At 39.7% G+C, this 22,062-nt stretch overlaps 1 protein-coding gene across 1 annotated transcript in view; it reads right to left on the bottom strand.

Moving 5' to 3' along the window:
* EDNRA (endothelin receptor type A) overlaps positions 1–22,062 on the bottom strand; it is a 49,930-nt gene that overhangs the window by 3,256 nt on the left and 24,612 nt on the right. Inside the window, exons 3-7 of the mRNA XM_019661362.1 lie at positions 16,582–16,709; positions 8,352–8,550; positions 5,007–5,159; positions 1,168–1,301; positions 635–743 (exon numbers count right to left, since the gene is read on the bottom strand). Of these exons, the coding sequence (XP_019516907.1) occupies positions 635–743; positions 1,168–1,301; positions 5,007–5,159; positions 8,352–8,550; positions 16,582–16,709 (723 nt within the window). The remainder of the gene's footprint in view (positions 1–634; positions 744–1,167; positions 1,302–5,006; positions 5,160–8,351; positions 8,551–16,581; positions 16,710–22,062) is intronic.

Raw genomic sequence — 22,062 nt, 5'->3', positions numbered from 1 at the left:
ATCCTGGATGGAGATAACAGAATCCAGTTAGGATGAGCTCTATGCTAAAATCATCCCAGGAGCTGGAAAAATGACACATCAGTAAGTGCTTGAAACTTCTGGAGGACATGGGCTGGCTTAGCTACAAGGAGTTTTGAGGAAGAGAAGGAAATGAATTTCGAATGTAATGACATTAGTTCGGATTTCCGGGACAATAAGCATTTACATTCCTTGAAAAGGCTATTACAAAATATACTATTACATAGCATTTAGCAGGAGCTTTCTCAACAATAGAGTTTATGTTTTATTGAGACTTTAAAGTCTAAGATGACGTCAGGCATGAATAGGTTTTATGCATTCTATGTGGCCTGAAGCACACGTTGGAGCATTTCATTTTAAAGGAAGGTACGAAATTGGCATGTTATTAAGTTATTTTTAATTTTAACCTCTGACTATCTTGTTGTCTGAATAGATACTACTTTTCTGTCATGCTTAAAATCTGAGCCTCTTTCTGAGTAACAAAATAGGATTTTCACTTCTCTGCTGACAAGTACAGCTGATGAAAGTAATATTTACAAATGGAATTAGCCATGCCTGTTGGCTAATTCATATACTTATTTGGTTGTTCTTAAGAATACTTGCAAAACAGTCTTACCTGGAAACAATTTTTAAATTTCTTGCTCACAAAATATAGAGCTATGGGGTTTATACATGAATTCATAGTTGCCAAGTTCATCCCGATGTAATCCATGAGTAACAAGAAACTAGAGCAAAAGAAAATGGAATAGAGTAATTAGAACATAATGTTTTTAAATCTGAAAACTAGCATTTATTTCTAGAATAAGCATTTTTCTTGCCCAGAAGCCATTTCTTATAGGTGGCAGTCAGAATTTTTTTCAAGTGCTTGTTTAAAATGGCAGTTCTATTTCTGCAGAACATTTACCCACCACTTGGTTAGCTCAAACCATTATGCACAGCCTCAGGAGGGGATCGGCACAATTACAGATATGGCTTGCACAAATTTGGGGATCAGTTATGGGCTATGTCAGCTAAAGAAAAAATAATCAACTTTGCCGTTTTAATTTTCAGAACTAACGAGAATGCAGACTAGATGGTTTTGTAAAAGTATTATTATAAATGTGAAAATCAGAGACACTCCAGCTTCCTAATGGGCATATAGGATCATACCTAAGTAATTCACATCGGTTCTTGTCCATCTCATCATACACGGTTTTCTTCAAAATACGGCTTAAATGAAGAGGGAACCAGCAAAGAGCAAAAATTACAACCAAGCAGAAAACTGTTTTTGCCACTTCTCGACGCTAAAGAAAAGTAAGAAGAAAAAAAAAAGTGCAGTAAGTTCAGTGTTTTTCTACTAGATGAAAGAAGTACAAAACAAGGAAGTAGTAGAGAGCAGAGAAAGAATAGCTCAAAGAGGAGACGGAACAGCCTGCCTCACCGTGCCTCCATCTCTTCGAGTTTGAGTCTAACTTTATGATCAAGGAGTTGCTAATGATTCTTTTGGGCAGCTGCCAGGAAGGACAGTGACTGCAGGCTGGTTATTAGGGCCAGGGCAGAGGTTCTATGACAGAGCAGAGGTGTGAGCTAGCTAGAGCGGAGCCAACACTGTGGCTGAGTCTGTGTGTGTGTGTGTGTGTGTGTGTGTGTGTGTGTGTGTGTGTGTGTGTGTCCAGGTGGGGGGTGAATATATGGGGGAAAGCGTTAGCTAAAAACCTCAATAACAGATAACTAACTGGCATTAATGACAGCATGGCAGTCAAGTGGACTGAACCCACCATGATAAAGAATGCACAAATCTGCAGGGACATTTGGAAAACAAAATAGACATAGGAAACAGAAAAGAAAAAGCTGTCTCCATTTGTCGATCTTGAAGAAAGCTAGCATTGGGATATGTTTTGCTTTTAAAGTTTTTTTACTAATGACATCTAGTTAGTTCCCAAGGATATATTGTTTACAAACAGAGGGATGAGGATAAAGGAATATCAGCAATGATGTTTAGAAAAACTGGGACATGCTGACCCTGGACTGATTTCAGTTGAAGGTTTCCATACTTTCAGGTCTGCATAGGATCAGAGAAACCATAGGTTAGGGATTATCTGGAACCAGTCATTTGTGTGCATGATGCTTGAGTATTATAGTGCATGCATTTAGAAGCCTAACTAGGAACATAAAATGCAATTTGTCTGTAACTGGGATCTGGTAATGTCAAAATAAAACTGATTGAAAACAGGGTTTGGAAGGGTAATGTTAGTTCAACCCAAAGCATATACCATTAAGTATGGGAAACCTATAATGAACCCATATGATTAATAGACTCGTTTAAAAAGATTTCGGGGCAGTTGTCACAAATTGCTATCCTTGCTCAAAGAACCGGGGATTCTTTAATCTTTCGGGGTTACTGGACCTAGCTGGGATATGGCTTCAGAGACCACATAAACCAAGCGATGATTAAGAGAAATAAAGGGTTCCAATCTGCAGGAATGGGGGACCATTTTAAATGGGTCATTTTTTGTACACAGAAAGACACTGTGCTCAGAAAAATAAAAATGGAGGGTGTTGTGGGAGAGGTCTCCTCCCCTGAGCATATCCTCAGAGGATAACCCTTTTAAAAGGTAGTATCAATAACTTACCATGATAGTCTGCTATTTGCTTACACAATGTCCATTCTCCTGTTTTCCTCACTATCAGTCAGATCCTTGATTTTGTTATAGCAGCGTGGGAGCCTGGCCTAATCATCTGCATGGTTACCTAACATAGTTGTGACGTAGAAATTGTTGTGTGGGGTTTCTGTAAAGCTGCTTAAAAGTGGGGGTACTCCTTTGGTGCACACACACACTCATGTGATATATGTTTTTCCCCTTCTTGCTGCCTGGAAACCAGTTACAAAGGTAGAGCTATAGCTGCTGTCTGCCAAGACCTAAGGAAAGGTCAGCACAACAGCAAACCCCCTGCCAAGAGTTCCTTTGCTCCCGAACCAATGACATCTGAACTTTTTGCTGTGGGAGAAAGATAAACCCTTTCTTGGTCTACTCAATATTATTTTGGTGTTTTTGCTACCAGAATCCAAACACAATCCCTAACTGATAGAGTTGTTGTCAGTATAATGAAGACAAATTTGAGAAACCATTCAAGAAGTAAGACCAAGAGCCCAAAAGGACACTAGTCAAGGATGGCAGGGCCCTTCACTGTGGGTTAGCTCTCCCGCACTCGAAGGCCTTCCAGCATGCTTGCCCTTCTGCCTTAGAACCTGCTATAGCTTTGAGGGTGACGCAAGGGAATGTCTGCTGCGTGAAGGCCAAATCTTGCATTCTAATCTCCATTGGGTTGAGTCAATCTCTTAATCACCTGTGTAATAAGAGTAATATCTGTCCTGCCTCTCTCACAGCATGCTTGGAGGAATCAAATAAGAAAATGACATAGAACTGCTCTTCAAAAACTTTAAAAAATGCTATGTAAATGTGAAGCAGAATCCCAGCCCCTATTTCATTATTTTCAGAGGAGATACCATTTACAACTTAAAACAGGCTCAATCATAGTGCTGATGCAAAAATCAACATTTAAAACACTGTTTTTCAAAAATCTATTTTAATTAATTACCTCCATTGCAGGAATGAGAGGTAATAATTGCTTAATATGATTCATATGTGGAGTATTTGACATGTTCATGCTTGAACAAAGTCATACTGAAGTTTCTCAATATAATGTTCCTGTTAAATTTCAATAGAAGATTATAGCTAGCATTTGTGTGGCATGTTAGGTTTTACAAATATGTGCATGCACATTAATTTCTTAGATTCCCACAATAACATTCATTTATATGTTATTATGCCCAATTTACAGATAAGGAGCTAAAGCTCAGAAAAATCAGCACAGTTGTTGAAAAGAGTTGCTGATGAAGAATGATGCTTGTCTATGATAGTCATAGGGTAGATTTACAGGCTCCACCAACAAAAACCATTAACTTTTGGTGTATCTGGGTGTCCTTATATATTTAATACTTCTCTGTTGAGACTTACAACTTACTTACAGTCCTAGTTTTATTCTTTGAATTAATATCTATCAACATTTTCTGAGCTCTTACTATGAGTTGGATTCTATTAGACACCTTACGTGCATTAGGTAATCCCCTGGATGTATTGTTATATACAATTTATGAGGAACTAGAAGCTCAGAGAGAGTAAGCAATTTGCCCAATGTCACAGAGCCAGCAGGTATAAGACTCGAGTTTGGCCCTCTGAAGCCCAGTTTTCTCTGTTCTGTTTGCTGCCCAGAAGAGACCAACAGCAGCCTCCTGTTGACTAGTTCAAATTCCTTCTAGAACTTTGGGCCCCTCAAAATTTGAGCTCTTATGTACCCAGTCCCATTTCCAGTCAAGAGTCTTACCTTTGATGTTGCTGATGTTCTAATGAGGCTCATCTCCTTTCCCACTCCCCAAATGTGTAGTGCCCATGCCTTGTTCTAACTAGATCCCTGTTCCCCCTGAAATGCCCTCTGTCCTCTTTTCCATCAAAACCATTTGTCCTCCATGAACAGCTCAATCCCCTTATTTTTCCCATGACTTTAGCTTGTATCCTCCTTGGCTTTCTGTAGCTTAGGCTACTTTGGCCACATCCTGTGATTCCGTTTCCCAACAGTTTCATGTTTCCACAACAAGACCGCCCGACCTGTTAGGGGAGAAAGTCATACGCTTCTTTCTGTCCCAGACAGCTCTAAGCCAAACAACATACACACACACAGACACACATCGTCAATACACTGTTGGCAAAATAAATGAATAGTTCCTCTCCTTTTGGACCCTGCCTCCAGGGCCACCTGTTTCACAGGTAGGCTCCCAATTTCACAAAAGAAACTCCTAAAACTAGAACTATAAAGGAAACAAGACATACAGACAAATGAGACAATATTTTTCCTTCAAGGAAATCAGGTCGAATCTCTAAATACAGCATTTGTGTAGTTCTTTTGTTGTCAAGGACAAAACACGGTCTTGGCCAGATTTTCATGATCACCTGTTTAAGATGTTCACTGAGGGCGATTCGCAAGCTGCCATTCCTTCTGTTTAACATCTCACAAGTCATGAGGGTGTAGAAGATGGCGGTACACACCAAGGGCATGCAGAAATAGAACCCGAAGAGCCACCAGTCCTTTACATCCTGATAGAACTGTAAATTGAAAAGAAGGGAGAAAAAGTGGGGGGCATTATAATGTCAACTAACTGTGCAGTGCCTCCGGGGCTTCAGGCCCTTCATGCTTGTAGATATGTTTGTATAGTCACGCTCTCTGGTGGAGGCTCAAAACAACTAAATTGGAATCTCTAGAAATTATCCTGGCTTTACAATAGCACATAAAAAAAAATCAAACTAGTTGTACATTTAAAAAAATTATCCCGACAAAGATATTTTTTAATACACTGAAGTTGGTTTTAATTATACAATGGAAGAGCCCAAAACAATAAAAATAATTCCCTTCCAACACTTTAACAAAACGTGATTCTGAGACATACACACTGTATTGTTTATTTATTAATGAGCTTCAAAATTTTGCTAGTGCCTGGTTTACTTTTGACTATTACGGTCAAAGTGGACTTCGTGTGAATATCTTGTTTGGAAACAGGAAAGGTTATGTATGAATGGCTTATCTGTGTAGCTTTGGTTACCAGGAGTTAACCCTTTGCCTGGTATGCTTGCTATGTGACCTCGCAGCCAGCCAGTTTCAGCCATCAATAACCGTGCCCCTTCTCACTCTCTTTTAATACTTACCACCTGGAAACTTTCCAGACAGAGTACCTTATCTGAAGGCACATTTAGCATTATCTCCCAAGGGGCAGGATTTGCAAATACCAGGATTATTCAGTTTTATGTCTTTTTAAAGGAGAAAATTTAATACCCTATAAAAATGGCAATTGGAAAATGATATCCAAATTCTTCCTCCCACTAAATTAATCACCAACTTGGGGAAGAAATGTTTTTCTTTTCCTTATTCTGTTTCTCCAGACTGTTTATTTACTGAGGATAATGCAGCCTCCTGTGATATCTCCGTTCCCACAGTAAAAACTAATCATGCTGCTCTGTGAAAAACTGGATGGTTTCTGAATATAGAAAGAGGCCCAGTGGGCTACATTTATAGCATGTCTATTAAAATAATCTATAAATGGTTCCTGAGGAAAAAAAAGTCCTGAGCAAAGGTTCTTAACTATTTTTATGCGGTAGACCCCTTCGGAAGTCTGGAGACGAATATAATCCTTTCTGAGGATAATACTTTTACATGTATACTAAAATATGTAAGATTACGATAGAAACCATTTACACAGAAACAGAATCAAAACATTAAAACTAAAATTCTAATACAGTACTATAGATGCTTATGAACAAATCAAATGACAAATCTAATGCTAGTTCTAATACCTATCAGAAGTTGAAGCAATGATGAGCATAAATGATATTTCAAGATTATACAACTGTTATTTGGTATGAAAATGTCTGTTATTTCTATGAGCGAAAAAAATCATGGTACTGTTAAACACTATTGTGGTTTGTTGCCTACATTCATTATAGAAGGAAATGATAAATTGCAGTTAGAAGTTAGAGAAAAAATACACATGTAATTTCTTTTCCATTCAAGTTCACTGAACTCTGAATTTTATCTTCAGGTTAAGTACAAACTCCCAAAGGAATTGGTTTAATCAGATCTGTTTATACAGGTATTTCCCTATTCACATCACACTGTAGAAAGATTTCAGGACTGAACTTAAAAAACAGACAACAACAACAAAACTGAAGGCCTCTCTTTTCGTTTAGGTGCAGCACAAACACTCCTTTGAGCCCCTCTTCAGTTTGTACCCCCTCTTCCAGGTGCATGCCGGCTGGCGTGAACGCCCCAGAAGCAGCTGCAGAGGGTCTGGAAGCTGACCCCTGAGGGGTGTGGGTGGGGTCCCCTGACCCCTCCACGTCAGAGGCCTGTAGAGAAAGGGGTCACACAGTTCTTTTGAACGATGTCATCAGCAAAGGTATGGAGGGGCCTCCATCCAGTCTACATTAGTGTAAAGTTGAGGAGGCAAGAATGGAACAAAGAGGGACGATAAAATTAGAAAAAAAAAAAAAAAAGAAAAAGAAAAAGAGGATGGACAGGAGAAGACAGAGAATCCTAAATATTAAAAAAAAAATGATGAGTTCAAACTCCTACTCTTCCCTGCACCCCTCTAGGCTCCCCCTGCCTGAAGGGCAGTCACCCTTTTCTTGACCCCTCTATAAAGGAGATTCAGCCATTGTGAAATATCCCATGTCCAGTTCTCATGACTACAAAGCTCCTTCTATTGAGCCTCTTCTCTCTCCTGTTTTGTCAGAAATATTTCTTTTTTTTTTCATTTTCTAGTCAGAAATATTTTGATTGCTAATTTACACAGCCCAAATTCTGATAACCTCTTGTTGACTAGTTTGTTTTTCACCATGGCAATTTGACTTCATAAAAAAGTCAGCAGATAAGCCGAAGACCTTAATTTTAAGGTTGCCAGTTTGGCAGCTTTCATGAGTAATTTTAATTTTAAAACAAGAAATCGAAGCAGGATAACTGGTCAAGTGTAAAACCACTCATTCTATGAATTTTCTAAGTTAGGAAAACATACCTTGAGATGTCTGTAAGTCATTAAATGTGGAATCTGAGCTGCATGAAACTTAGATCAAAGCACTAAATTATGCTGATTTAAGAGAAATAGTTATCCTTTTGGCTTTTCCCTCAGTCCACATTTGACTAGTTTTGCCAAGAAAATATGCATTTTAAACATGCCTCCCAATACACTCAGTCATGTGATTAAGCTTTTCGGAGAAGCGTTAATGTGGTCAGGTATATTAAATAACAACAACTGAATTTGGTCAGCTGAACACTTTTTTAAAAAGTTCTGCAACTTATTAGACATAGGATCTGTACTAATATAAGTACATGTAAATACGACTTCCTACATTGAGTTAGTAAATCTATCTTCAAAAGCTGTGTGAGCAACATAGATTTCCCCAAGTAATGTAAAATAAGTATCAGCATGTCTGTCACATGGAAATCGTTGTGCTGTATTCCTTATTATAAAAACAAATAGTACTTTGTACATACACCTCTATCTCTTTTTCTTAGTGAATTTATTTCAGAATTCGGAGTTGTTTGGTGTGGAACAGCAGTTTTCTCTAAAGTCATGCTATACTACAAGAGTAAAAACACAAGAGTTCTATTTAAGAAGCTAAACCCTGGTGTACCATCTTTTTTTCATACAACTGAAGAACATTTGACTAAACCAGCAGAGTTAAACCACACTGGGCACTGTAGAGGTATCAACAAGTCTTGATGAATTCTCTGGAAATGATTCATACCTCCATGAACTTGGACGTGGCGTTGAGCATACAGGTTTTGTACTGTTCACCCTTGTATTCAAATGGCACCATGACAAAGCCAATTGCTTCAGGGATGGCCAGGATGAAAGACAGGATCCAGATGGAGACAATCTCGATGGCGGTGATCAAGGGAATCCCGATTCCCTGAACACGACTCCAGGAGGCGACCGCTCTGTACCTGAAAAAACAAACAAACGAACAACAACAACAAAAAACAGTGGGGCAATGGAACTCAGTTGTTAGGACATTTTAAATCACTTCAATTTAAAAATGTATAAATGCTGCAAAGCTCCTCCCTTCGGCTTTTTAGGAACTTTCTGTGAGTCCTCGTGTGAAAAACAAGTAGGGCCATTAGGAGTCCCACCCATCTGGAAATCAGTGGCCTGGCGGGTCTGAGTCTGAGCTCTTCATTTGGGGTCCAGCAAAATCTTGTGAGAGTTTAGAATGTGGCAGCATCAGAGAGATGTGTCTATGGTTTTTAAGCTGGGGAAAAATTGGATGATGGAAGGTGTAGTGAAAGCTGTTGATACCTATTATGGTAATATCTAATTCCTCTTTATATAGTAATAAAACTTGAAATTTATCTATGAAGTGGATCTAGATATCCTTAAATGAATAGTGATCATAGATATTCCATCATTTTCTCTCTTCTTCTACCCTCAAAACATGATCACAGTGGGCTTGTACCCAGTGGCAGTTCAGTAAAATAGATAGTATTTCTGCTAAATGTCAGTGAATGACTCTCTCTCCCATTATGGTTCTGTGCTAGAGTATATCAAAATGAGTTAAAGATACCTTGATTTCTAATCTTTAGGGTTTATAGTATAATAGGAAAGAATGGTTCATACAGAAGTATAGAATATAAATGTTACTGAACATTTATATCAATTAAACAATTAGCATTGAGAAATTGTGTTTATCTTAGTTTTTACTTTAATATTTTTGTGAAAATAATCACATTTAAATGTTTAGTCTAAAGAAAGTTTGGTTTCAGAAACTCTGTACTCTTTCACCCGATGTGATGGTCTGGTGCTAACTACTTTTAGACTTACTGTTAAGAAGGGACCTGGGATGTAGTATGGTATTTTTGTGGCTTCATTCTTGAAATTTTTGTTGCTGTTGTAATGGAAAGGAAACATTCTCTTTTTATAACTTCATTTGATAGTGCCAGAAGAAGGCTGTAAAATAGACCAAGGCACTGGAGACAGGTGCACATGGGCTCATAGAACGTGTGAGTTAATGTGGAAGGTTATTCAGTAAAGCTAAAGCAAGCCGTATCCACCAAGATGAGCCCCCATCACTTATATTTAGTGTTCTGTCTCAGTACATCTTCAAGGTACATCTGTGAAAGCAGAACCTCCGGGAGTTATGCTCCCTTGTTCTTCACTGTGGATTAGAACCTATAGTTCTGGTATGCACGATGAAGCCACATGGCATAGATACAGGACAATTTGCTGGAGAAATGTTTTGCAAAAGATTTTTAGGGTAAATAAGATTGGTGTACAATAAGACTCTCTCAAAGAGTCCAGATTACTTCAGAATGGAATAAAACACAGCTATGCAAACAGAAAATCCTTTTACGATATGGCCAAGATTGCATTTTTAAATTTATGGTTATTTCCAGTGGGATAAAGACGGCTATTTATTTTGATTTCCATTTCTGTTTACTTTTCTTTGTTGCCTTATTAGACTGGCAGCCTAATAAATGTTCAGTAAAAGCTAAAAGGAATGGAGACTCGATGTCTATATCCCGAGGCTGTCAGTGAGTTATATCTATTTCTTCTCCTCTCCTCTTAGATCAGTTATCAGGGTAGGTGATTTAAATAAAACCACTTCATCTCCTAAGGGAGTGAGAATTCTGGATTGCTTAGGCGGGGTTGGGGGTAGAAAGTGGTTTAAGAAAGAAAATGTGGTAAACATGTTCTGATGATGAATATATTCATAGTCCGGGTTCAATATATAATGTGCCATCAGTTCCCAGAATATTATGTCTATAATCCAACGTAAATTCAACATTTAAAAATAAATAGAAGTATTTTTAGAGTCTAGTGTAGCAAATGATTCATAAGCAGTCTGCTCCTTATTAACCCACATAACTGAGAATTAGAATATTTCCTTTTGTAAGCATACTGATCTTGATAAAATCTCCATGAGATTACAACCATAAGAGCATTTAGAAGCAATCATTTGTGATGAAGGTGGCGAAAGGTGTGGAAAATAATAAGTACTGGAAGTTCCAAAAACGATTTTTATGGAATATAACCGCACAACACACATATACACAAATATGTTCTCCTTACTAGGTGTGATTATAAATAGCCTTCAGTCTAGTCTGTGTGTGTGTGTGTGTGTGTGTGTGTGTGTGTGTGTATTTATGTATGAAATCTGCACTTGCCATAGAAAATCCAGAAGTGTATATCTAGCCACCCACAACTGATATTCCAGAAATAACCCCTCCTCATTGAAAGGCTTTCTTCACTTGGCTTCCTCTTCAGTCTCTTGGATTTCCTCCTGCTTTGCTGGACACTCCTTCTCATTTCCTTGCCTAGATTCTGCCTGCTTCTCTCAGTGATCCTATCCAGTCTCATGGATTTAGCATCATTTAAACTATCTATATACTGATAATTAATTCTCAAATTCATCACTCGTAGCCTAGAACCTCACCTCTAACTCTAGACTTGTATACCCAACTGCCAAATTGAGATCTCTACTCGGGTATCTAATATGCACTGAAACTCATCCAAGCCACACTCCTGGTCTTCTTCCTTGCTCCCAAACCTGCCCTCTCTTCAGCCTTTCCCATCTCAGGCCAAAACTCTGCAATTAGCTTTCATTCCTCTTTTTCTCTCCCACCACACAGCCAAGTCAACCCTGTCACCTCTTCTTCCTTCATGATAGACGCAAATGCAACCACTTGTCACCATCTCCCCTGTTATCATCCTGCCTGGATTATTGCAATAGCGTCCTCACTGGTCTCCCTACATCCACTTTGCCCCACTGCAATCTTCCCTGAACACAGAAACCAGAGTGAGAACATAAATCAGTCATGTCACCCCTCTGCTCAAATCCCCCAGTGGTTTCCCACCCTGATGGAAATGCCCACCGGTATCCTCAGAGCTGTTTCTTCACTTCTTTACTCGACTGTGTCTGTTCGCAGAGGCCTTCCCCGAACACCCGATTTAAAACTGTCAGCTTCCACTCCAAATTTAACCTGCTCACCCTGATTTATTTTTTCTCTGTAACATTTACTACCATATGACCAATCAAGTATTTTATTTATGTCTTTTGTTTATTGTCTATGTCCACTCCTCCCTTTAGAATATAGGCTCCATAGGGCAGACATGTTGTATGTTGGTCACAGTCCTTTGACCAATAGGTGCCAAATAAACATCTGTTGAAGTTAAGCATCTTTGTTTCCTTACCATGCATTTGCCTGTGTTGGCCAAAGTCAATAGCACACAATATTCTGAACGTTTTCTTATTTTTCAAGCCAGCCATGAATTAGACAACAGATAAAGAGCTAATACTTTTAGAACTGTGGAATCAAATAACTTAAACACTAGGAGGGACCTTTGGGCTGATCTTCCTCCCCTTTGCATTCCTGTTGGAAGTCTGAGGACTGGTGTGTTGCCACATCCTCTGCCTGGTCCCCATTGAATGTGGGGAGCCTGGAGCAGGCCTCTGGCCTGCCAACTCCCAGGGGAGGCTTTTCCCATGACATCACCGTATTTATACAAAATAAAGGTATAAATTACATGTTATATTTATGTAAAGATGTTTGTTACTGTCTATGTCTATAAGTAGATTTTTACATGTTTTCAAGGCCAGAGGCATTTAATGCATGTTTTTGAATCTTTAAGCTTTGGTCTGGGATGGCCATTAAATTTTTAAAAATTTATTATTGAATGTACTTTAAAACAGTATAAAAATAAAACAAATTCAAAAGATACTACTTCATCGAAACCTTTTCTTCTTCTCACTCTCTGTTCATTTCTATTCTCATAAACATAGTTTGAATATATATTATAATCATATCAGTTGCAATTTTATTTTTAGCTTTATTCACTTTTCTTTATAAAAATACTCTCATGTTTCTACAGAGACATGACATTTATTAATTTAATGGCTACAAAGTACAACAAGATATTGATATAATTTACTTAAATCTTTCTCCTGTGTTCACGTTTCTAGTGTTTCAAGGTTGTGAATAACACGCCTACATATAGTTTTCTTCTCTTTTTGAATGATCTTTCTGGATTCATTACCTTGAGTGGGATTACTGAACTAAGGGAATGAAAAGGTGACTGAACTACCTTAAAAAAATGTTTCTACCAAGTGCCTCTCAATGCTTCCTAACATTAGAATTTATTATTTCTCCCTCCCTTTTGCTACTTCCATTAGGTAAAGTGACACGTCCATCTTTACCTCCGCACATCTCTGATTAACAGCAAACCTGACTATTTGTAATATGTATTTATGATTTATGTCTCATGTGTTATACGAACCAATTTCCATAAGGACCTTTGGAGGCAAAATACTAGCAGGGAGAATTTTAAAAAGAAATGATTTTTGTGTGGTGGATTAAAAGATAGCTGCAAATACTCTGACACGTCGTCAACTGAGTCCTTCAGCTGGGTGCAGCTGGAACGAAGCTTTGTCAGTTTCAGGCCTGGCCTCAAAGCAGAGCAGCAAGTCTCACCTTGGAGTCCTGAGCCTGCTGGACAGAATGTGTTAAGAGGCCCTAGGCTGCATGGGGTGGGAGATGGGCTCTGCTGAGCTCAGATTTCCAGCTGTTCTTGCCAATGGGCCAGTCATGTTAGTCTTGGATCCACGAGACATGTTCAGCCTCCAGCTGAAATCCACCAAGAGACCCCAGTCCCAGTGACAAGGAGCAGAAGCACTGTCTAAATTCTTGCCCCACAACATGGCGAGATAATAATAAAATGGTGGTTGTTTTAAACCGCTAAGTTTTGGGGTAGTTTGCTATCAAAGAAAAATGAGCTAGCAAAATTAACCAGTTGTCTGACTTGGACCATAGAATTAAGATTAAAAAATGGATAACTACGTGGAATGGAGAGCAGACCCCAAAATGAGATCCCAGGTTGTGCTACAACCAGTGTTTAACTTTGTCTCTGTCCAGTTCTGGAATTAAATGTGAATGATTCATTCACTCTCTAGTGTGAGAGTTTTTGAAATAGAAATGTCAAAATAGATTCCGTACATACAGGTCCTAAAGCTTAAAGTCAATACCAGTGAAATGTAATAATAATGAAGGAACTGGGGAACAAAGAACAATGGGTTTATTACCAAGGAAAACTCTGGATTAAGGCACACTTCTATGAGAGTAGAATTTTAAAGTGGTTTATCTCCTTTGTATAGAATTGAGAGCAAGTCTTAATAAAATAGATGCTTTAATTATTTTTTTAAAACCAAGAATGTTTCATTTGATACACAACGATAATTTGTAGTTGATCATCAGTTCATTTTCCTCCATGCATGGGGTGGTATGGTGAGGTGAAACTATAACAGAAATTGGAATCTATGATCTAAGTCCCTCCATTCTCCCCTTTCTCCCCCATAGGGAGAGTTTCTACTGGGGAGATTAAGCTCAGAAAGATGGTTCTCTGAGATTCCTCTTAGGAATAAAGAGGCGGCAGAAGAAAGGGAGCTAGAGAAGGACTAGACGGTTCTGATGATTTCGGAATCCCATGGTCTGCATACCTCCATCATGTATTTTATTCTCCCTTGTTCCTAAGTCAATGTCTTCACAACCATGAAAATTCCTAAAGGACAGTAGTCAGGATTTATTCCTTTTTTTTTTTTTTAAGATTTTTTATTGGGGAATTGGGGGGATGGGAACATTGCTGGGAATTGGGGGAAGGGGAACAGACAAGTTTCTCTCTTTTTTGTTCTTCAGTCTAGTTGTGGAGGACGTTGCTTCACTGGCCCAAGTTGGCACCATCATTGCGCTCTTCCCAGGCGAGGCAGATCAGTCGCCGGCTTCTGGACGGGCGCTCACTGCGGCTGCTGGCCGCTCAGGCTGGCTGCTGGCTACATACGGTAGCCCATGGCAACCCACTGCCACAGGGGCTGCAGCCTACGCCGTCGCCGGTGACTCAAGGGCAGCCCAGCTCCAGGTCGAGCTGTTGTTCAACGTCTTAGCTGTGGAGGGCTGTGTCACTGGCCCTCATATGTGGGATCCGAACTGGGGCCCTCTGCCGTCCCAAGCCAGCTCTTAACCATCGCGCCACTCGGCCGGCCCCCAGGACTTATTCTTCATGTCTGTTCATCACACCCTTCCTGCCCAAACCTCTGTTGGACTAACTTATAAGTTATATTCCTCAGTCTAGGGGTAACTTATTATATAGCTTGTCATTGAAGAGTAAGTGTCTTAAAATAGTTTTTATTAAGAAAAAAATTGGGGCCGGCCGAGTGGCGCGATGGTTAAGAACTGGCTTGGGATGCCAGAGGGCCCCGGTTCGGATCCCACATATGAGGGCCAGTGACACTGCCCTCTACAGCTAAGATGCTGAACAACGGCTCAACCTGGAGCTGGGCTGCTGTGAGTCGCCGGCGACGGCGTGGGCTGCAGTCCCTGTGGCAGTGGGTTGCCATGGGCTACCGTGTGTAGCCAGCAGCCAGCGTGAGCGGCCAGCAGCCGCAGTGAGCGGCCGTCCAGAAGCCGGCGACTGATCTGCCTCGCCAGAGAAGAGCGCAATGATGGTGCCAACTTGGGCCAGTGAAGCAACGTCCTCCACAACTAGACTGAAGAACAAAACGACAGCAACTTGTCTGTCCCCCTTCCCCCAATTCCCCAGCACTGTTCCCATCCCCCCCAATTCACCAATAAAAATCTTTAAAAAAAAAAAAAAGAAAGAAAAAAATTATTAAATAGATTTATATGAAGTCTATAAGGGACCATGGTACCATGCCACATAATACTATAAAATATACTATAAATTTTGTAACGAGGAAATGTATTACAGAGTGAAATAGGTGCCTCCGCTTCTTAACAAACCAAGCAAATTCTTTCCTCTCTCTTGTCTTTTCACCAATGCCTCTCTACTCAGAAGACTATACCCAGCTGCCTTCAAAAAGGTTCTGTTGTTTGTAGGAAGCAAGCGTCTTCCTTGTTTTCATTCCCCTATTTTCATTCTTGTTTGTTATATGTTGTTCCTGTCTGGCTTTCACTTTTGGTTAGATGATTCCTCCAAGGGGCAGTTTTCTTTTATACTGAAATTCATTATCATCCTGGTTTTTACCTAATCCTTGGGACACAGTTTAATTTTTTAGTAAAATAGCACTTTCCCAATTTTGGTGGTACTTTTGTAAAGGCACAGTAGGGATGGAAGTAATTGCAGTCTGAGCACATAATATCTGATGCCTCCAATCACACAGGCCTCTGTGTTCGTGTCTCTGTGCCTGTGTGTGCTTGTGTTTCAGAGCTATGTGACTGTAGAGAATTAGGGTTAATATATAATAAAGGCCACAGGAATGAGCTGTGTAAATGACAAAACTAAAATGTATAGATGCCATACAGCAGTGACGAAATGGGTAACAAATAATAGAGGTAAATAAACTCAGAATATTTGTTCTGCTTATAGAAGAACATTACAAAAACCCATCACTCCATCCCTAAATCTAACTGCTAATAATATTTATCATATTTCTTTCAAGGAATTTTATATTCATATACCTATGCCTATAAATTATGTTTAACATCCTTATCGATTTCCCTAATATGGGACAATAAGGTTGCCTTCAACTTTTTGTTGTAAATAAACTTGTCAAGAACATCTTTGTGTATGAACTCTCTGTTCAAATTTTGGTTTGTTTCCTTAGAATCAATCCTAAAAATAGTAATTACTGGATCAGAAGGCAAAATCATTTGTAGGATTTTATTTTCCAGAAGGGCTGTTCAAATCTCTACTCCCACCGGATATTGAGAAACAGGTTTTTTAATTAATGAAGGGTTGCAAATGAACATAATGGGCAAAATGCTCTAGATACAAATTGCCCGAGCCAAAGATGGCTGATAATCAGCAAATGTGTAAAGCAATTATCAACAGAGCAAGACTGCTAATATTTTAATTCACTTAAACCTACAATTGTCCTGGGCACCAACTCTCCAGGCTCTTTGACTTCCTTTCTTTATGACAAAAATGATTTTTTAAATCCAACAAAGGGTAAAGAGAAAGAACCACGTTACCTGTCAACGCTGAGAGCGCAGAGATTGAGGACGGTGATCCCCACCGAGGACTTCTGCAAAAATGGGAACAGCTTGCAAAGAAATACGCCAAAATCATTGTGCTCAAAAGGCCAGCGCCTAGCCAGCAGCTGAAAAAAAGGAGACACCATGGTGAGAAATAGCAGAGCTGGCATGGAATACATGGATACGTATTTCTAATTATCTTCCAAACTTCTAAATTTTATTATCTTCTAAATTTTTTATAATTTAAACTTCTAAATTTTTTATAATTTAAAATCTCAGCAATCTGGAGAGATATGGAAAATGATCAATACATATAATAACAGAAGAGACAAACCTTTGATCTTATATAAAGTAGCCATATTGCCTACTTTTCAAAAAGTAGCAAAAGTGTGGGGTTTGGGCGACAGAGAAGTAGGCACTCATTGCTTATCAATTCTTGCTAAACCATGAGTAAAGAAAGTCATTTTTAACCAGTGGCATTGGAAGATTATAACATCTCCTGGCAAGCAGCCAAAGTTCTGAATGCAAGGTTATGTGTCTGGAGAATCCTGGGAAAAAGTATGTACTGAGTTTAGGATATACTGGCTTTGTCAGCTGGTTAACACCTAAAGCCATCTTGAACTTACCTTTTCCTCTGTGCTTAAGGGGCTGATTCTGCTTCAGGAAGTGTGTCACCAGTGACCTTTATTTAGGCTCAAACTTCCCTTTGTCATACAGAAAAATGTGGTTACTGTGATCTGTTTGTAGCTTTTGAGGAAAACCTATTCTTCGATGTTGACAATTCAGTCTTTGTTGATAGGAAAGGATAGACGCCCTCTAGTGGCTGTGGTAAGTAGCAAGAACATAAAGTCTGTGAGTCGCAGATATTTTTATCTCATTAGGTATTCTACTAGGAGCAGAATAGTTCTGTTACTTAGAACGGGGAAGGACGTCTCTGCTGAATATATGATGCCTTTTCAAGAGTAAAAGTGGTATTGATTTCCTTTCTCAGTTTTGCTTAGTGACTCAGAATTTAAACGTATTCCATTCAGTAGGAAACGCTATCCAACTAACTAGACAAACGCCTTTTTTTTCTTTCTTTTTTTTCCAAGGTGCCTATTGCCACAGCAATTCTCAGTTGAGCTTTGAATTTCTGTTCTACCATTTCTAAAAGATTATGTGAGGTTTCATTCCACGATTAATCTGGTCATTAACGTAAGTCTATTGAAAGAGGGTGAGAAGCCAGTACCCCATAATACAAAGTCAGAGCCTACGCATTTTGGGAAGTTAGTAACATAAGCCTCGCTATTTTTATGGCCAAGACCCTGTATGATTTAAATTCAGAAGCTCTCTTTAGTTTTCAAGAGTATTTCCCTTTCTTCTGAATAGTTTTCTAAAAGGACGCTTTCCCTCAATCCAGTCCTGCCTCGGGCCTCCCCTTCCTCTTGCTCTAACCAGTCTTGGTTGGTGTCTTCTTGGAATTTCCACATAAACTTTTGTCCAAGGACAGATGGTGGGTTTTTCACAAAAATGTTTCCCTTAACTCTGACAGTTTTCATGAAGCTGACAAACAATTATTACCCTTGCTGATTGCTGGTTATTAATGCTTGGTGCAAGTAGAGACGTAAAACACTATTTCTGGGATGAATCACCCAGTCCCCTAAAGAAAAGAAAACCTGAAAATTACTTTTTATAGAATGGGAGTTTAGTATTTTGTCCCAGAACTATAATTCTCCACTAAAGACAACAGAGATATAATTAAAATGTGTAGGGGGTTGTTATAGGATATGCTTCAGAATAGTTGAACTGTTACGGTTGGTTCCCTCCCAGAGACAGAGGATCCTAAAATCCATGGGGATGGATTTCACAATTCACACATCCAACAATGAGGGGAAAAAAAAGAAAAGGATATTGCTTGCTTAACAAGGGAGACTCCAAAATTCTCTGAAAGTTTGACAAGTGCTAAGAAAAAATGGTCCCGAAAAATCCACAACTGAGCACGTATTGTTTCAGGCTCTTCCAATCTCAATGGATTTTTTTTTTTCATGCTTGCTTAAAATTTTAACTAGGGTTAGGTGTAACGGAAGGACTGAAGGGAAGGTTATTATGGTATTGGAGGGCACCAAAAAGATCATAGAATTATCTTGCTTTGACACAAATACATGTTTTCTTATCTTTGTTGTTATTTTTCTTTCCCCCAGGAGTGAGCACTGATTCTTGTTGGGAATTATAGACAAAGGGGAATGAGAGAAGTCATTGGAGGAAATATTTAGGTAGAATCACAGTGTACACTTCCGTAACTCATATATACTTACTTCATTCTAACAGATGTGTGGATAGTAACTGTCTCAACGCAGTCAGCGAAATTCAGCCCCTCCCAGGAGGCAATTGCTTCCCTTTTGTGTTAAAGGTGGCTTCTTCCAGGAAGCCCTCATTAACTCCCCGATCTCAAGTAGGACCTGCTTATTAATCTCTTTCATGGACACAATGCTGAAGTAAACTTACATTTAAAGTCTCCTTTCAACTCACTCTATTTTAGCACTAAAACACACACAAAAGGAAGGGGGCATTAAAGAGGCCTAGAGTGTAGCTCACCCATTTTTCTTTTATGGAAAGAGGCATTTTTGAACTTCTGAAAGACTGCTGGCATGCATCCCTTTTTTATAGGCTAGCATTTAAAATTGGAAATACAATATTTAAAATGGTAAAAATAAGCTGTATAAAAAAAGTAATGAAAAATAAGTCTCCCTTCCAACCAAGGCCCCTAAACTTCCTGCCCAAAGGCAACTACTATTAATTGTTAATTGTGTTTTCTTCCAGAAAACTTCCTATGTGCAGAAAAACATATGCCTTTCAAAAAAAAAGGCAATTGAAACCAAATGGAAATAATACCTATTAACGGTCTTTTATGATCTTTTTTTTTCCTAGAGTACTTTTCTGGAAAGCAGTTCTATTGCATAATGGAAAGGTTTTGATTTTTGAAAGCACATTGATGAAATAATTTAGGCTAGCATAGAAAAAGATAAGTAACTGCTTAGGGCAGCAGTTCTCAACCTGTGGGTCACGACCTCTTTGGGGGTCGAATGACCCTTTCACAGGGGTCGCCTAAGACCATCGGAAAACAAAAATATATTTACATTACGATTCATAACAGAAGCAAAATTACAGTTATAGAGTAGCAACGAAAATAATTTTATGGTTGGGGGTCATCACAACATGAGGAACTGTATTAAGGGATCACGACATTAGGAAGGTTGAGAACCGCTGGCTTAGGAGAAATCTAGACCATGGCAAAATAAGTCCGTAGATTTCACTAATGTTAGTAAGCTACTATGAATTCAATGAAAGAAAAACCAAACTAGTCTGACAAACTAACAAGTTGGATTGGCTCCCAGGGTAAATCTGACACCTTGGAGCAGCCGTAGCTTATTTTTGCCATAAAAGGGCCTGTGCTATTATGTAACCCTCATATTTATAATTTCCAAGCACATTACACAGTACCTAGCACATAGTAGGTGTTGAATGAATGATTCCAAATCATTAATTCAGGATATTTTCATATTTTGAGATTAGCTATTTTTCCCTGAAAACACATTCATCTTATAATTTACTTTCGTTTTAAAAGTTGTTTCTCAGTATCTCAAAGTAGTGTTTCTACTCTCAATGTTGAAAGAAGCAATGTACCTACCAACTAGCCGTTTGAGGAAGTGGGAGAATACTGTTCTGTTAAGACCCAGGTTGAAGAGGTGCTGTCACAAACTCTTTGCTTGGCGACCTCTCACTTTGGGCAGGGCTGGGGTTGCTCAGCCTGGTAAGGGCTGCAGAGCAGGCACTTGGAGGTGATGCAAAACCTGTGGCCTAAATGCACACGTGCCCTCGCCTCTTCAAGGGTACCACAGAGCAATCACTGAGGCAGCAGAAGGCAGCCTGCTGAGCTCAGAGTTCACTGAAGGGCGCTCGCCTTGGTTCTCGCCTAGAGGATTTTTCTACAGTTGAAACAAGTCCCCAATCATCACAGAAAACTAAGACACTGCGAACTGGAGCAAATTACTGTAGCAATCCTGTATTTGTGTGGCTGGTTTGGATTGTGTCAAAATCAACATCCCAAAATTGACAGGCTGCATCTTTTAACATGTCAAAACAGATTTACCTACAGACTTGTGCCACATGATACACTGATAAGCACCCTAGTTTCAGAATGATTAGATCCCAAAGCAGGATGTCCGTCCACTACTATATTTAGTACAAAGCAGTATCTACTCGGTTGGGATCTTTTAGGTATGTGCCATGTACCTGTTTATCTCAGTTTTCTGGAACACACTCGACAACCAGAAAGTACGCAAAAATGTAAGGAGCCAAATGGTTGATGTGGAATTTACATCCTAAAGCCCATGTGCTTGACTCATGGGCAAACTGCCCGAGTCTTCACTGCAGGTCGATTTATTGTTACTTTGCACCCAATGCTATAAAAGTTAGCTTTTATTGTTCTTTGGTCCATTGCACATCCAAAGCTGCTCATTATTGAGAACCCTCTGGAGTGATAGTTCTCCGTCTTGATTGTACATTAGAATGATTTAGGGAGCTTTTAAAAGTCCCAGTGCTCAGGCCACCCCCTAGGCGAGTGCTTCTGATGTTTGCCCCTGAGGGGACACTTGGCAATATTTAGAGACATTTTTGGTTATTGCAACTGAGTGGGGCGGACTAACATCTAGCAGATAGAGGCCAGGGATGCTGTTAAACATCTTACAATGCACAGGACAACCCCCCGCCCACCCCCGAACAATAATTATCCAGCCAAAAATGTCAATAGTGCTGAGGTTGAAGACCACGTCACATGCCAATTAAATCAGAATCTTTGGGGTTGGGACACCAGCCTCAGTCATTTTTAAAGCTCCCAGGTGACTCCCATGGCTGAGGATCATTGCTTTTGTGCAGTGGTTCTCAAGCTCTGGCATCATCAGAATCATCTAGAAGGCCCCTTAAGCCAGATTGCTCAGCCCCACCCCCAGAGCTCCTGGTTCAGTGGGTCTGAGATGGAGCCTGAGAATCTGCATTTCTAACTAGTTCCCAGGTGATGCTGATGTTGTTGGTCCTCTACCCACACTTTGAGAAACACTGCTCTAGAGATACCATGATGGGGAAAAAAGGATGGCTGACAGCCAGCTCGCTCAGGACCAGACAAGAGTCTAAAACACAGACATAAGAAATAGAAAAATCATTGGGCCGGCCGAGTGGCTTAGTTGGTTAAGAGTTGGCTTCAGAGCGCGAGCTCTGAGCAACAGGGCTGCTGGTTCGATTCCCACATGGGCCAGGGACGCTGCGCCCACGCTGAGCTGTCGCTGAGCCACCAACAGGTGGCAGGATGGCTCAGCTGGTGTAACAACAAGATTGCCTGTTCGATGGTGGGCTTTGCCCACCCGCAACTAAGACTGAACTGGGCACCTTTAGCTGAGCTGCTGCCTGGATGGCTCAGTGGATAGAGCGTGCACTCTTAACAAT

The sequence above is a fragment of the Hipposideros armiger genome, unplaced genomic scaffold (assembly GCF_001890085.2).
Source record: "Hipposideros armiger isolate ML-2016 unplaced genomic scaffold, ASM189008v1 scaffold_346, whole genome shotgun sequence".
NCBI lineage: Eukaryota > Metazoa > Chordata > Mammalia > Chiroptera > Hipposideridae > Hipposideros > Hipposideros armiger.
This window is presented reverse-complemented; position numbering and strand designations above follow the sequence as displayed.